The sequence below is a fragment of the Oncorhynchus mykiss genome, chromosome 13 (genome assembly GCF_013265735.2).
Source record: "Oncorhynchus mykiss isolate Arlee chromosome 13, USDA_OmykA_1.1, whole genome shotgun sequence".
NCBI lineage: Eukaryota > Metazoa > Chordata > Actinopteri > Salmoniformes > Salmonidae > Oncorhynchus > Oncorhynchus mykiss.
Genome location: NC_048577.1, coordinates 57895752 through 57913186, shown reverse-complemented (window position 1 = coordinate 57913186; position 17435 = coordinate 57895752). Strand labels below are relative to the sequence as shown.

At 45.2% G+C, this 17435-nt stretch overlaps 1 protein-coding gene across 1 annotated transcript in view; it reads left to right on the top strand.

The window, feature by feature from the left end:
* Nucleotides 1-16021, top strand: part of LOC110486920 (Na(+)/H(+) exchange regulatory cofactor NHE-RF2) — a 58448-nt gene extending 42427 nt beyond the window's left edge. The window contains exons 3-6 of the mRNA XM_036941683.1: nt 1173-1391; nt 11548-11701; nt 12092-12210; nt 12652-16021. Of these exons, the coding sequence (XP_036797578.1) occupies nt 1173-1391; nt 11548-11701; nt 12092-12210; nt 12652-12819 (660 nt within the window). The 3' untranslated portion in view covers nt 12820-16021. The remainder of the gene's footprint in view (nt 1-1172; nt 1392-11547; nt 11702-12091; nt 12211-12651) is intronic.
* Nucleotides 16022-17435: the final 1414 nt, after the last annotated feature.

The following is a 17435-nucleotide window of genomic DNA, read 5'->3' as shown; positions in this document are numbered from 1 at the left end:
GGAGATTGTCTTTCTATACCTAAAGTCCAAATCATTGACATTACAACTATAGACTCAGTATAGAGCAGCTGCTGAGTGTTTTTTCCACTGATAGGCTAGCAGTGTTAAGGAGATACAGGCCTACATACAGTATGGACATTCCTGTGGTGTGATAACTATTTGATTTCTTTGACAGTCATCTTACTGTAATAACATCAGGATGATCTGTCACGGGGGATTTCTCTCTCTGCTCATATGGCCTTAGTACATGTGCTGGTGTTGTACATAATATGTGGGTATCTTCAATCTGTTCTGCTTCTCTGACTCAAGTTAAACAGAATATACAGTAGATAGGTAGGGGTCGTATCTTCAATCTGTTCTGCTTCTCTGACTCCAGTTAAACAGAATATACAGTAGATAGGTAGGGGTCGTATCTTCAATCTGTTCTGCTTCTCTGACTCAAGTTAAACAGGATATACAGTAGATAGGTAGGGGTCGTATCTTCAATCTGTTCTGCTTCTCTGACTCAAGTTAAACAGGATATACAGTAGATAGGTAGGGGTCGTATCTTCAATCTGTTCTGCTTCTCTGACTCCAGTTAAACAGAATATACAGTAGATAGGTAGGGGTCGTATCTTCAATCTGTTCTGCTTCTCTGACTCAAGTTAAACAGGATATACAGTAGATAGGTAGGGGTCGTATCTTCAATCTGTTCTGCTTCTCTGACTCAAGTTAAACAGGATATACAGTAGATAGGTAGGGGTCGTATCTTCAATCTGTTCTGCTTCTCTGACTCAAGTTAAACAGGATATACAGTAGATAGGTAGGGGTCGTATCTTCAATCTGTTCTGCTTCTCTGACTCAAGTTAAACAGGATATACAGTAGATAGGTAGGGGTCGTATCTTCAATCTGTTCTGCTTCTCTGACTCAAGTTAAACAGGATATACAGTAGATAGGTAGGGGTTGGGATCAAACAGAAGACACATTTAATTTCCCTGTGATAATGAACAACAAATTAAACACATTAGTGGTGTTTGTTTGGTATAGACCACAAACAAGCAATAAAGACTATTGGAGGGATCCAAACTTCTTCCTTCTGCACTTACATCTGACAGGACTTCTTTGAGTACTCAGTAGTGTATATGACTCAACTGTAGATGATATTGTGTATCTTTCTCTCTGTTCACTACAGGAGGCTCTTGCCCATGTTAATGCCCATGCCCAGGTGGCGCGGCCACCAGTGGACCCATCGGAGCTGTTCCCCAGGCTGTGCCACCTGGTGCGGGCCGAGACTGGCTACGGCTTCAACCTGCACAGTGAGAAGTCCCGGCCGGGCCAGTACATCCGCACCCTGGACCCTGGGTCTCCAGCCGACCACGCCGGGCTCAGACCACAGGACAGACTCATAGAGGTGAGGAGAGAGGGGGATGGGTGAAGGAGGGGAGAGGAGAGGGGGATGGGTGGAGGAGGGGAGAGAAGAGGGGGATGGGTGGAGGAGGGGAGGATTGGTGTTGAAAGAGGGCAAGTGGTTAGAGACTGAAGAAGATGGGTGGGGGACTGTGGAGCTCCATGAAGGGGTTTATTTTTCATGAAGGTGAGGAGGATAGGTGTTTGAGGAGGAGGCTGGGAAGAGGGGCTAGTCCAGGAGGAGGATAGGTGTTTGAGGAGGAGGCTGGGAAGAGGGGCTAGTCCAGGAGGAGGATAGGTGTTTGAGGAGGAGGCTGGGAAGAGGGGCTAGTCCAGGAGGAGGATAGAGGTGCAGGGGATTGGTGGGAGAGGGAGGAGGGAGTCAGATGTATTAATAATCACGGAACTATGGACCAGTAGAGGCTTGGTTTGTAAACTTTAGACAAGTGGTGAGAGAGAAGGAGACAGGCTCCAATCAGCTAGTTTACATTGGTCCTAATGAGACCCTAATGAGGTGGGCTTTGAGAAATGGGGTTGGAACACCCTAATTAGGGGGGTTTATAGAACAGAGAGAGAGAGAGGGGGAGTGGGGTGATTGAACATGTGTCTGAGATAAGGGATACAGAGTGAAACCCCAAGAGGCATTTTACTCCCCTATGTACATGCAAATGTATGTGTGCTTGCTTGTGAATGTTTGGGTTTATCAGTGTGTGTGTACACAGGTGTGACCTCGTGTGGCAGAAGTCTCAATGCTCATCCTTCATGCGTGTGCAGGGCCACATGTGCCTGGTTTAACCCCTCTAACGATACCACTGCTATAACACGGCCTGGACCCCAGCCTCATCTCACACATGTTTTAGTTGAGATTAAGGAGGACAGGCTGATAGGGGGGAGAGGTTGTTCATCAGTCTGAAAGCAGGATACAGACGAGAGAGAAACATATGAGACCTGAATGTGTGGGAGAAAGAAGGGATGGTGGGATAGCAGAGGGTCAGAGATAGAGGGATAGGGGGACACAGGGGAGAAGCAGACGTGTGAAACATACTGATCCTGCTCACCATACACCCTCTCAATCAGACCCCCAGACACATTCCCATGAGCCCTGACCCCAGAGCAGTACATCAGGGCCTAACAAGGCCGCACAGGGCCGCACAGGGCCAAATACAGGGTTAGACAGGGCCAAATACAGGGTCAGACAGGGCCAAATACAGGGTCAGACAGGGCCAAATACAGGGTCAGACAGGGCCAAATACAGGGTCAGACAGGGCCAAATACAGGGTCAGACAGGGCCAAATACAGGGTCAGACAGGGCCAAATACAGGGTCAGACAGGGCCAAATACAGGGTCAGACAGGGCCAAAACAGGGCCAAATACAGGGTCAGACAGGGCCAAATACAGGGTCAGACAGGGCCAAAACAGGGCCAAATACAGGGTCAGACAGGGCCAAATACAGGGTCAGGCCAGATGTAAAATACACTGCATCAAAAACACAGGGTCAAATGAAAGTCACACAGAGCCAAACAGAATCTAGCTTGGTTTAACTAAAGCTAACCTGGCTCGTAGCGTTACTTTGACGTTATCATGGTGTTGTGGTGAAAACACAATGCTAGAAACAGTAAAAACAGTGTAATATGGCAGGCAGAGCAGTTGGATACAGTAGACCCCAACAGGGTCAAAGAGAGACTCACACACACACATGCACGGCTATACCATTCCAGTCCTGCCCATACAGTATGAGTAACACGGACGGCTGCACACACACTGGCACTAGAGGGAGGAGTTGCTTTCAATGCTTTGATGTGCCTCTGTCTGTCCAGCAACAGGAAACAGGGAGAGTGATCTGTAGCTATGGGAGCTAGCTTCCTGTGTCTATTAGATGACAATAACAGGCCAGGTCACTCCCTGTCTATGTGCTCTATGGTCCATAAATAGGTTTTATCATGTTTATATAGAGACTAAAGAGTCCCTGCCCTGCAACCGAAGACACACATCCAGAGAGAGAGACAGAGAGACCTCGATCTTCTGCACAGATTCTGTCAGACCTGGGCCCTGACAGTAAATCTCAGTAAGACAAAAATACTGGTGTTGCAACAAAGGTCCAGTTCCTAATAAAGCCCCTTAAATTGAAATGTAATTGACAGAGATGACAGAGATACCCTTCCCTGAACCTGAATACACACACGCCCAGGGAGAGAGACAGAGATACCCTTCCCTGAACCTGAACCCACACGCCCAGGGAGAGAGACAGAGATACCCTGAACCTGAATACACACGCCCAGAGAGAGAGAGACAGAGACAGATGACAGTAACAGGACAGTAAATACAATGGGCTCCATTGGGTTAATACAGGGTATAGTTCAATGCAGTACTGTAGGACATTCCACTGACTCCCCTCCACACTGCTTAGATACTGTAAGCACTCAGAGAGGCCAAATACTTGAGACAATACAGTACTCTCTGTCTCTACTGTGCTCTTCAATTCATAACAATAGAATCTCATTCTACGTCTATGCATTACCTTCCCCAATATGTCTGCAAAGCAACATTCAGCAACCAGCTGTGACATTCCACCACGTCATATTCAAGAAGGTATTTGTAGATCAAGAACCTGTATTGGTGTCCTCCTCTGAACACAACAGTTAAACGACTTGGCCTTCTTCTTTCCTGTATGAATGGGGCTCAACAGTATCAGCTGTGTTTTGACAGGACCGAGTGAAAGGGATTTCTAATGAACACAGTCTGGGTGTACAGTTTCAGCTCAGAGTGGTTCGTCTATAGTCATTGAAACCCTGTCTGTGTTAGCTAGATTAGCGCTAAGTGAAGTTACTCCCTACCCTCTGATTCAGGGTCCCTATAATCAGTGGTGGAAAAAGTACCCAATTGTCATACTTGAATTAAATTAAAGATACCTTGATAGAAAATAACTAATGTAAAACTGAAAGTCACCCAGTAAAATACTTGAGTTAAAGTTTTAAAAAACAATTTGGTTTTAAATATACTTAAGTATCAAAGGTAAAAGTATAAATCATTTCACATTCCTTATATTAAGCAAACCAGATGGCACAAGTTTCTTGTTTTTAAATGTACGGATAACCAGGGGCACACTCCAACACTCAGACATAATTTACAAACGAAGCACGTGTGTTTAGTGAGTCCGCCCAGATCAGAGGCAGTAGGGATGACCAGGGATGCTCTCTTGATAAGTGCGTGGACCATTTTCCTGTCCTGCTAAGCATTGAAAATGTAATGACTACTTTTGGGTGTCAGGGAAAATGTATTAAGTAAAAGGTACATCATTTTCTTTAGGACTACAGGGGAGGAAAATTTAAAGTTGTCAAAAATATAAATAGTATAGTACAGATACACCAAAAAACTACTTAAGTAGTACTTTAAAGTATTTTTACTTAATTACACCATACAGTGCCTTGCGAAAGTATTCGGCCCCCTTGAACTTTGCGACCTTTTGCCACATTTCAGGCTTCAAACATAAAGATATAAAACTGTATTTTTTTGTGAAGAATCAACAACAAGTGGGACACAATCATGAAGTGGAACGACATTTATTGGATATTTCAAACTTTTTTAACAAATCAAAAACTGAAAAATTGGGCGTGCAAAATTATTCAGCCCCTTTACTTTCAGTGCAGCAAACTCTCTCCAGAAGTTCAGTGAGGATCTCTGAATGATCCAATGTTGACCTAAATGACTAATGATGATAAATACAATCCACCTGTGTGTAATCAAGTCTCCGTATAAATGCACCTGCACTGTGATAGTCTCAGAGGTCCGTCAAAAGCGCAGAGAGCATCATGAAGAACAAGGAACACACCAGGCAGGTCCGAGATACTGTTGTGAAGAAGTTTAAAGCCGGATTTGGATACAAAAATATTTCCCAAGCTTTAAACATCCCAAGGAGCACTGTGCAAGCGATAATATTGAAATGGAAGGAGTATCAGACCACTGCAAATCTACCAAGACCTGGCCGTCCCTCTAAACTTTCAGCTCATACAAGGAGAAGACTGATCAGAGATGCAGCCAAGAGGCCCATGATCACTCTGGATGAACTGCAGAGATCTACAGCTGAGGTGGGAGACTCTGTCCATAGGACAACAATCAGTCGTATATTGCACAAATCTGGCCTTTATGGAAGAGTGGCAAGAAGAAAGCCATTTCTTAAAGATATCCATACAAAGTGTCGATTAAAGTTAGCCACAAGCCACCTGGGAGACACACCAAACATGTGGAAGAAGGTGCTCTGGTCAGATGAAACCAAAATTGAACTTTTTGGCAACAATGCAAAACGTTATGTTTGGCGTAAAAGCAACACAGCTCATCACCCTGAACACACCATACCCACTGTCAAACATGGTGGTGGCAGCATCATGGTTTGGGCCTGCTTTTCTTCAGCAGGGACAGGGAAGATGGTTAAAATTGATGGGAAGATGGATGGAGCCAAATACAGGACCATTCTGGAAGAAAACCTGATGGAGTCTGCATAAGACCTGAGACTGGGACGGAGATTTGTCTTCCAACAAGACAATGATCCAAAACATAAAGCAACATCTACAATGGAATGGTTCAAAAATAAACATATCCAGGTGTTAGACTGGCCAAGTCAAAGTCCAGACCTGAATCCAATCGAGAATCTGTGGAAAGAACTGAAAACTGCTGTTCACAAATGCTCTCCATCCAACCTCACTGAGCTCGAGCTGTTTTGCAAGGAGGAATGGGAAAAAATGTCAGTCTCTCGATATGAAAAACTGATAGAGACATACCCCAAGCGACTTACAGCTGTAATCGCAGCAAAAGGTGGCGCTACAAAGTATTAACTTAAGGGGGCTGAATAATTTTGCACGCCCAATTTTTCAGTTTTTGATTTGTTAAAAAAGTTTGAAATATCCAATAAATGTCGTTCCACTTCATGATTGTGTCCCACTTGTTGTTGATTCTTCACAAAAAAATACAGTTTTATATCTTTATGTTTGAAGCCTGAAATGTTGCAAAACGTCGCAAAGTTCAAGGGGGCCGAATACTTTCGCAAGGCACTGTATATACAAAAGTATGTGGACACCTCTTCAAATTAGTGGATTTGGCTATTTTAGCCACACCCGTTGCTGACAGGTGTATAAAATCGAGCTCACCGCCATGAAATCTCCCTAGACAAACATTGGCAGTAAGAATGGCTTTATTTGAGAGCTCAGTGACTTTCAACGTGGCAGCATCATAGGATGCAACCTTTCCAACAAGTCGGTTCGTCAAATTTCTTCCCTGCTAGAGCTGCCCCACTCAACTGTAAGTGCTGTTATTGTAAAGTGGAAACGTCTAGGAGCAACGACAGCTCAGCCACATAAGCTCACAGAATGGGACCGCCGAGTGCTGAAGTGTGTGGTGCGTTAAAATCATCTATCATCGGTTGCAACACTCACTACTGAGTTCTAAACTGCCTCTGGAAGCAACATCAGCACAATAACTGTTCGTCGGGAGCTTCGTAAAAATGGGTTTCCATGGCCGAGCAGTCGCACACAAGCCTAAGATCACCATGAGCAATACCAAGCGTCAGCTGAAATGGTCTAAAGCTTGGACTCTGGAGCAGTGGAAACGCGTTCTCTGGAGTGATGAATCATGCTTCACCACCTGGCAGTCTGACGGACGAATCTGGGTTTGGCGGATGGCAGGAAAACACTACCTGCCCCAATGCATAGTGCCAACGGTAAAGTTTGGTGGAGGGGGAATAATGGTCTGGGGCTGTTTTTCATGGTTTGGGCTGGGCCCCTTATTCTAGATGATTCTGGGCTTCCAACTTTGTGGCAACAGTTTGGGGGAGGCCCTTTCCTGTTTCACCATGGCAATGCCCCAGTGCATAAAGCGAGGTCCATACAGAAATGGTTTGTCAAGATCAGTGTGGAAGAACTTGACCGGCCTGTACAGAGCCCTGACCTCAACCCCACCGAACACCTTCGGGATGAATTGGAGTGCCGACTGGAAGCCAGGCCTAATCGCCCAACATCAGTGTGCAACCTCACTAATGCTCTTGTGGCTGAATGGAAGCAAGTCCACACAGCAATGTTCCAACATCTAGTGGAAAGCCTTCCCAGAAGAGTGGAGGCTGTTATAGCAGCAATGTTCCAACATCTAGTGGAGAGCCTTCCCAGAAGAGTGGAGGCTGTTATAGCAGCAAAGGGGGGACCAACTCCATATCAATGCGCATGATTTTGGAATGAGATGTTCAGTGAGCAGGTGTCCACATACTTTTGGTCACTTAGTGTACTTTACATCACTGCCTATAATCATTTAGGTTAGGATCAGGAGTAGGCTGATCTGGTCCTAGATCTGGGGTTAAGGACTACTTTTACCTTATGCAGTTTCCCCTATACAGGTCAGTGTCAGTAAACTGTAGTCAGTGAAGCCCTGTTTCACTCAGTCATTGGTTTTAATGCTGTGTCTGTTCGTTCTAGCTGGATTAGTGCTAAGTGGCTAGGTCACTGTACCTGCTGAAACTGCAGGCAGAGCCCCGGGGGTTTGGCCTAGGTAACCCCAGGCAGGTGTGTGGGCTCAGCGGTTGCCTAGAGGATGATTATGTGTGTGTTATTCTCTGTGGCTAATGGAGGATGTCTCTGACCAAGCAACTGTGTGGCACGGTGCACTGCGTGGTCCATCGTCAGCAGCTCGTTAGCAAGGTGAAGACCCATTCTCTCTCTCTCACACACACACACACAAACACACACACACACACACACACACAAAGGTAAACCAATGGAAACATTCCAGGGTGTACAACCTAAGCAAACACTGACGATTATGATTGTACCTTGAAAACGACTGCTCTGTAAAGCATTCAAACAGCACTGTATTCCAATGAAAAACAGCTTTGGCCCACTGGCACTACACTGACTGTTGTATTGTGTGGGAGTCGCCTAACGAACAAGGGCCCTATTAATTAGCTTGAGTGGGCTGGATTGTTTTGTTGGATTGTGAAGGATTGCTGCTGCTATGAAACATGACACAACACCTGCTCCCCTATCCCAACACAAAGGGGGCTTGTTCCTCCTCATGCACTAGGGCTGGTATGATGAGACGATTCTCTACCAATTAGTGTGTGATGACTCCACTGAGCCTTATGTTCTGACACCTACTCTAATGGCGAGAGGGAGAGAGACAGAGAGAGAGAGACAGAGCGAGAGGGATAGACAGAGAGGGAGAGAAAGAATAGATAGAGATGTGTTTCTGATAGTGAAGGTGTCCACACCATAACAGTTATCACTGCTTAACTCTCACTCTCGCTTTCTTTCATGCTCTTTCTTTTTTCTCTTTTTCTCTCTCACACACACAATACACACAACTTCTCTTGGTTTTACACATTATTTCCTCCCTTTCTCTCTCTCTTTCCCTCCTTCTCCTAGTCTCTCCCTAGCCTTAACAGGCACTCACTAGACTTTTACATTTCCTATGTAACAGTTAGTTATGAGATAGTAGGAGGGTATCTAGCCATGCTGTTACAGTGTATTAGACCAGTCTGGTATCTAGCCGTGCTGTTACAGTGTATTAGACCAGTCTGGTATCTAGCTGTGTTGTTACAGTGTATTAGACCAGTCTGGTATCTAGCCGTGCTGTTACAGTGTATTAGACCAGTCTGGTACGTAGCCATGCTGTTACAGTGTATTAGACCAGTCTGGTACGTAGCCGTGTTGTTACAGTGTATTAGACTAGTCTGGTACCTAGCCGTGTTGTTACAGCGTATTAGACCAGTCTGGTATCTAGCCGTGTTGTTACAGTGTATTAGACCAGTCTGGTATCTAGCCGTGCTGTTACAGTGTATTAGACCAGTCTGGTATCTAGCCGTGCTGTTACAGTGTATTAGACCAGTCTGGTATCTAGCCGTGCTGTTACAGCGTATTAGACCAGTCTGGTATCTAGCCGTGTTGTTACAGCGTATTAGACCAGTCTGGTATCTAGCCGTGTTGTTACAGTGTATTAGACCAGTCTGGTATCTAGCCGTGCTGTTACAGTGTATTAGACCAGTCTGGTACCTAGCCGTGCTGTTACAGTATATTAGACCAGTCTGGTACCTAGCCGTGCTGTTACAGTGTATTAGACCAGTCTGGTACCTAGCCGTGCTGTTACAGTGTATTAGACCAGTCTGGTACCTAGCCGTGCTGTTACAGTATATTAGACCAGTCTGGTACCTAGCCGTGTTGTTACAGTGTATTAGACCAGTCTGGTATCTAGCCGTGTTGTTACAGTGTATTAGACCAGTCTGGTATCTAGCCGTGTTGTTACAGTGTATTAGACCAGTCTGGTATCTAGCCGTGTTGTTACAGTGTATTAGACCAGTCTGGTATCTAGCCATGCTGTTACAGTGTATTAGACCAGTCTGGTATCTAGCCGTGCTGTTACAGTGTATTAGACCAGTCTGGTACCTAGCCGTGCTGTTACAGTGTATTAGACCAGTCTGGTACCTAGCCGTGCTGTTACAGTGTATTAGACCAGTCTGGTATCTAACCGTGCTGTTACAGTGTATTAGACCAGTCTGGTATCTAGCCGTGTTGTTACAGTGTATTAGACCAGTCTGGTATCTAGCCGTGTTGTTACAGTGTATTAGACCAGTCTGGTATCTAGCCGTGTTGTTACAGTGTATTAGACCAGTCTGGTATCTAGCCATGCTGTTACAGTGTATTAGACCAGTCTGGTATCTAACCGTGCTGTTACAGTGTATTAGACCAGTCTGGTATCTAACCGTGCTGTTACAGTGTATTAGACGAGTCTGGTATCTAGCCGTGTTACAGTGTATTAGACCAGTCTGGTATCTAACCGTGCTGTTACAGTGTATTAGACCAGTCTGGTATCTAGCCGTGTTGTTACAGTGTATTAGACCAGTCTGGTATCTAGCCGTGTTGTTACAGTGTATTAGACCAGTCTGGTATGTAGCCGTGCTGTTACAGTGTATTAGACCAGTCTGTGTCACAACCAACTCCTACTGCCCTCACTTCATAAGCAGCAGCGTTACTGAATTTTAAAACAAAATCCCCCTCAGGACACTGATACCTGAAACCCACACTATTGGTTCAGCAGAAGCTAGGCATCAATATTTGATGGTGTACCAACATTAAGGCAGGCAGCATCGTGCAAAGCTACAGTACTCGCTGAATAGAGTTAATGGAATATACAGGAGTCTGTGGAAAGTCACAGGGAGAAACTCTCCAACAGAAACTTGCTGATGTGTTAGTGACTGGGGTGGAGGTGTGAGGGCTTCTTCTTACCTTTCAGACACTCTCGCTCCCCTCTCTTTCTCCCCTCTCTTTCCCCCCTCACTCTTTTCCAGCTGAATTCACAAGTTGCCGAACCAATAAAAGAGGGTTTACTATGACCAAAGAGAGAGAGAAAAAGTGTTTGAAAAGGAAACAGTAGAACATTGTTTATCTGTTAGAACCCATTAGCTTACATGCTCGTTCCATCCTTGTTGTAATGGGGTATGGAATGTAAAGGTATTCTGTTCAGTTTGTACGTCATTGAGGAAGGAATGCAGAATATTCTCTCTATGCACCATCTTGCAAAAATGTGTGTCTGATTCCTCACAGGTTTTGTCCTCACTCTTCATTGAGTCCGGTGGAAAATGATTGTTTTGGTGCATAGTACCCTCTACTGTTTGGATCAAGTAACGGTTTGCATACTCAGTTGATCCTTGTCTGAATAAATAAGTATTTTAGTTTAGGCTATACCATGGTTCTGGACAGTTGTGAATGTGTTCTCTAAAACGCTGGGTCAGGTAAAGAGAATGTTGTTGGATTGAGACTGGTGACCTGCTGCACTGGTCCAATGTGGACGAATCAGAAATCAACTGTAAGTCAACCAGTGTAAAGTCTGCACACCAGTAATGACAGACGCCCGACCAACCAACATCACTAGTGTGCTTTTTTTAGAACTTGTTTTGGATACTTAGTTGTTCCTGTCTGAACCAGCAGCAGGATCTACAGTTCACTCTTTCTTTCCTACTGTATCCATATTCACAACCAGACAGCCTTGAACGTCTGTCAGACATTGAAACATTGAGACAGTGAGGAGGCCAGATCACAGAGTCACAGACAACAGTATAGATGGAGACATGTAACATCACTCACCCATAACACCCTTTCTTCCCCTCTCTCTCCCTTCTCTCCTTTCAGGTGAATGGGGTGAACGTGGAGGGCATGCGTCATGCGGAGGTCGTGGCCTTCATAAAGAGAGGAGGAGATGAGACCAGGCTGCTGGTGGTGGACCCTGACACAGACCATCACTTTAAGAAAATGGGCGTCACCCCATTGGCCAGCCACGTTAAAGGTAGGCCTACACCCTGTTTATCTGTTAAACAGAATATTCATTTCAAGTGTACTCTTATAAACCACGCAAGTCTCTAGTCTAATTGTACATCTACATTTAACATATTACATAATATTACATAATATTGCATAATATTGCATATTGAGAAGGCAGTAATGGTGTTGATGATCCTAATCTATAGTGAAATGTTACGGTGTTGTTCATCAAAACCAGCATCAGATTACTGACCTCCAAATCTGAGCCTGTAATTCTGGGTGAAGTTGCCCGTAGGGTGGATCAGTTTTGCATTCCCTCCACTAATGGTTCAGGTTAGGATTGGGGGGGAGGAAAGGGTAGAGAAGCTGATCCTAGATCTGTACGTAGAACGTAATTCTGACCCTTCTTTCCCAGACTTTGACGGTCCGTCCATATCCAACGGCTCCCCCAGTCCTCAGATCAACGGCAGCTTCACCAGCAGCTCCATCCAGTCACACCACTCTGACCTGAGCAGTCCAGACAATAGCCTGCAGGTGAGACGTGTGTGTGTGTGTGTGTGTGTGTGTGTGTGTGTGTGTGTGTGTAGTGTGTGTGTGTAGTGTGTACAAACATGCAAGAAAACGTGCAAGGTGTGTGTATATGTGTGTCTGTATTGGAGTGTACAGTATATAACCTCTTGTTATTTCATATAACACATGTATCGCATTAACACAGATAGTATCAGAATTACACATCAGGGTTCTATTTCAATTCATTACATTCAGGAAGTAAACTGAGGTCTACCAATTTTACCATTCCCACATTTGACCAATTCCAAATCATTGAGCAAATTAGAAGAATTGGAATTCCCGTTTACTTCCTGAATTGACTGAATTGAAATTGAATTGACCTCAACCCTGCCATGCGTGTGATTGTCATCCACACTATAACTACCAAGTAGTCTCTGATCTGATCTGATCTGTCTGTGTATCTAGCTGGGAGAGGACGAGGCGAGCCGTCTGATGGACCCGTTTGCTGAGATCGGCCTGCTCCTGAGTCCCACAGCTGCTGAGGCCAAAGAGAAGGCCCACGCCAAGAGAGCCAAGAAGAGAGCCCCTCAGATGGACTGGGACAAAAAACACCAGCTCTTCAGCAACTTCTGAACTGTTCTGCCACCCAATGAGAGAAGCAGAAAGAGTGTCGAATTTGACATTTCTGAAACTTACCTTCAACATTCCTACCCGTTACCCCACCACCACTACCACCCAATCCAACAGAAGAGAATATGCAGATAGAATGTTGTTCTTTGAACGTTGGCCATCCAACACCCACTCCCCCCTGCTTCCAAAATGGACTGGATGGAATGATGGACATCTCATCCTTTACCCCTCCTTCATCCTCCCTTCTTCCACCCTTCTCTATACCCTCGTCCCACCCAGAGAGAGCTTGTCTGCTGGACTGGACTGGAATAAGAGACTCAAGATTACCAGCTTCTTCTGAATCCTCCCGTCATCATCAGTCTTTCCCTAAACCATCCAATGGCCCTCCTCTTCTACCACTAACTCCCACCTCCTCTGAGGACTGCTCTGGAGAGAGGAGGCACTTATTTTTGTATTCAGAAAGTAGAAAAGCACCATGATAGGTGTTAGCCAGCCCAGCTATAAGGAGTATGGGGAATATGGACTATGTGAGATGTTTGTGAACACTGTGACCTGATCTTAAACATTGGGGTTTGTTTTGACCCTGTAAGAGAAGGAACGTACGCCCAAAGATGGATAAAACTCTTCCTCCCATGATCCTCCTGTGATTTTATTGTGTGATCGATGCGCCTCAGACTTCACGGATTCACTCACCAGGAAAAGCACAAACTGGAGGCTGAATAGCATTGCTTCTGTATCATCTCTGTTTGTATTTGTATCAAAGCATCTGTTTTCTCACAATGTCATAACATTTCCACTTTGCTCCCTATGTTGGATATGAACTGGTATTCATAGATGGTGTTAACAATGCATAGACAATCAAAAGCCTTACTCCACCCATCCCTCCCTCTCAATATGATAGCATTTAAGATACATTGACTAAATGCATGCATACGTGCACACACACACAAGCCCCCTATGATTCTCTAGACTATAGGCCTGCTTCACTCATTCTAAGGCAGTTTTAGTTTATTTAAGGGACCCTTATCTTTATGACATCAATGACATCCTCTCCACTATTTCATATCCCAATGTCCCCGACATAGAAATAGAATTACTAGAATGGGAATTCCTCAATCAAGTTAAGAGTGAATAGATCAAGCGTTGAGTTTTTTTACACTGCCTGTCTAGTACACCAGGGGGTGCTAATAAGACACACAGCAACATGAAGCCACTCCAGTACACTGCTCAGAGATGTATGAGGATTGGGACATGAAAGTACCATAGCAGGAGAAGATAGTCTGGGGATGATATGACCACTTTAAAGATGTATGAGATCTATGTAACACCTTGTAACATTTACATAAAGCCTGCAGGTATGTGTTATTACTAGTTATGAGTATCTATCATGCTTTACCTGTTATAAGCAAATATAATGCTATATTACTTGCTATGAGCATGTATAATGCTATATTACTTGTTATGAGCATCTATGTTTTATTACTTGCTATGAGCATTGATAATGCTGTATTACTTGTTATGAGCATCTATAATGCTGCATTACTTGTTATGAACATCTATAATGCTGCATTACTTGTTATGAACATCATCTATGAGCCGAACACCTTTATATGAAAAAGTATAGATACAAATAATGTATGAAATAACAAGATGGATATTGTACGGGATTGAAAGTGAGCCCAGCGTATCAAAGAAAGCTTACATCATTCAGTGTTGATGTGATGTTGTGGTAATGTTCTGCTCATGTTGTGGTACAGTGATGACAGACTGACATAGTGCTTGTATCAGCTACTCCAGACTGGGCTGTCTTTCTGTTTCACTTCAGAAGGGAAGGACACAGTTATTTTTGTACAACATGCCTGAATGCTGTGGATTGTGGATCGGCCGTGGTATCAGGGGCTTTGGTATGTGAGTATAGCCTGGTCGCAGATCTATTTGTGCGATATTGCCAACTCCTATGGTTATTATCAAGAGGCGTCACACAACAATAGCCATAGGAGTTGGTAAGACAGCACAAACTGATCTCGGACCAGGCTATTCTGAGCTATGGGGCTAGGGGCTCTGATCAGTGGGCCTGCCCAGTGGGGGCTGGGGTGGTGGGGCAGTGGGGTGTGTGGGAGAGGCCTATCCTGGAGGTCAGACTCAGAGATGCTCTAATGAATGAGACCAGGGGAGCCACAGGACTTATAAGAGATTAGTCCTAGCATAGGAAAGCATGGGGACAGCTGTCCTGCACACAGACACAGACACACCCCAGACCAAACCACTGTCACGCCTCATAAGGGGGGTGAAGGTTATCTTACTGTGTGTGTGTCATCCACTGTTACGGATAGTAATCTCAGGTCCCCCCGGTCATTCATATTGTGGTAGGATCTACACAAAGAGAACACTCCCCAGACCAAACCACTGCTACATCTCATACGGGGGTGAAGGGAGATAGAAGGGAAAGTTTGTCTCTGTGTCATCCATTGTTACTATTCACCCAGGGTCAATATAGTGCTGATCTAGGATCAGTTTTGCCTTTTAGATCATAATTAATAAGATTATATGGACAGGAGGGACCTGATACTAGTTCAGCACTCCTACTCTGAGACGCTTTCTGAATACGGGCCCAGGTCCCCCCTGGAGGTTCATATTGTGGTAGGGTCTGAAATGCGGGTCCCTGGTTGGGCTCGGTCTGAGGTACAGGCCAGGGTCAGCTGTGCTATGCGGCGCCGACACCACACTTAGGACGGAGAGAAATGTCTGATCTGTTTTCATTTATTGCACAATTTATTTTTGTTAATATGCATATTGTCATTACTATTACTCATAATAGTACAGATAAAACCGTTTTTATTTCTCTGGTTTCCATTTGTGATCTAGCACCAATGTGTTTGCATAAGGGTTTTTACTATTGGTCCATATGATAAGCTGACCGTTAAACCCTGAGCAGAATGGTATATGACCCATGTATATTGACATTTTAGTCATTTGGCAGACGCTGTTATCCAAAGCGGCTTAAAGGAGCAATTTGGGGTTAAGTGCCTTGCTCAAAAGTTTGTTGACAGATTTTTCACCTAGTTGGTTTGGAGATTCCAACCAGTGACCTATCGGTTACTGGCCCAATGCTCTTAACCACTAGGCTGCCTGCCTCCCTACAGTATATATACGGCAGGTTGTATTTTTTCAATAAAGTGTGACAATCTCCTTCTGGTCTATATGACATCATCTCAGTGTCATCCCTTCTTCTTCTGTAAGTCTGTTGTCTTGTCTCTGATACTAGTGGGGGAGGGGGGGTCATCTGTTCAATGAGCTAATCTTCCCACAGCTGTGATCCAGGAGTTCTCAGAGATACTCCTCCTCTTCTCTCTCAAGGTCTATCTCCCTCCCTCACTATTGTCCCGGTCCTCCTCCTTGCTTGCGCTCTCTATATCTCTCTCTCTCTCTCTCTCTCTCTCTCTTCCCCCCTCGATCCCTAAGGATTATGTGAGTGTTGGCATACAGTTTCACTCTGTTTCAAGAATTCTCTCGTGCCTCCAGCTGCCATGAGTACTCAGGCCCGTTAGAGGTCACGCAGAGGTCCAGAGTGTGTGTGTGTGTGTGTGTCTGTCTTGTTCCGCCGGTTGGGTTTCTTCATGTTGACATCCGTTTGCGCCAAACCCGGCGAGATTGACATTTCTGTTTTTTTACCACCTTTTCTCCCCAATTTCGTGGGATCCAATTGTTAGTAGTTACTATCTTGTCTCATCGCTATAACTCCCGTACTGGCTCAGGAGAGACGAAGGTCGAAAGCCATGCGCGAGATTGACATTTCTACGTTATATAGGCTGCGCATCAGCCGCCTTCCTTCCGACCGGAGGCCTTACTTACTCCCCACAATGCAACACACTTGTGGTATTCAAAGTTCCCATACAACTCCTCATATCTAGCTTTAACCCAGCCTTGGTTGAATGAGACGATGTTTGGCGTAATCAGCAGACTTCCCTACTAACGGGCCCTTCGGTACGCTCCATATCGGTGATGGAAGGCGGGGTACACTGTACTTCAATGGGTCCCTTGACCCAGACTGTACTCCTTGGAGCTAACCGCGTTTGAGACGGTGTACGGCGGCCAGGAGCAAAAACTCCCTATTAGTCTGGCCCAATGGAGAAACCCTGGGAGGACCAGGCTCCTTGGAGTGGCCATTCCTCTGAGGCTGTACTGAGTCAAGATAAGAAGATTTCACCAGTGGAACCCAACCCACTGGCGGCACCTTTTTTTGGCTGTCAGGAGGTGCATCCTGTGTTACATAGCTCACGTCGCAACCTGCTTCACTTAGTTATCCGCTCAAGGTCGCATTTAATTGGGCATATATCTGTGTGCGTGTGGTCAGTCAAGTGTGAAAGAGTCTCATTATAGAATGTGTGTCCTTTGTCTGCTACGGTTCTTCAGCAGACTGGCATTCAGAGCTTCCCAGCCTGTTTGTCCCAGACTCAGCAGTCTGGCATTCAGAGCTTCCCAGCCTGTTTGTCCTAGACTCAGCAGACTGGCATTCAGAGCTTCCCAGTCTGTTTGTACTAGACTCAGCAGCGTCAGCAGTCTGGCATTCAGAGCTTCCCAGCCTGTTTGTCCTAGACTCAGCAGTCTGGTTTTCAGAG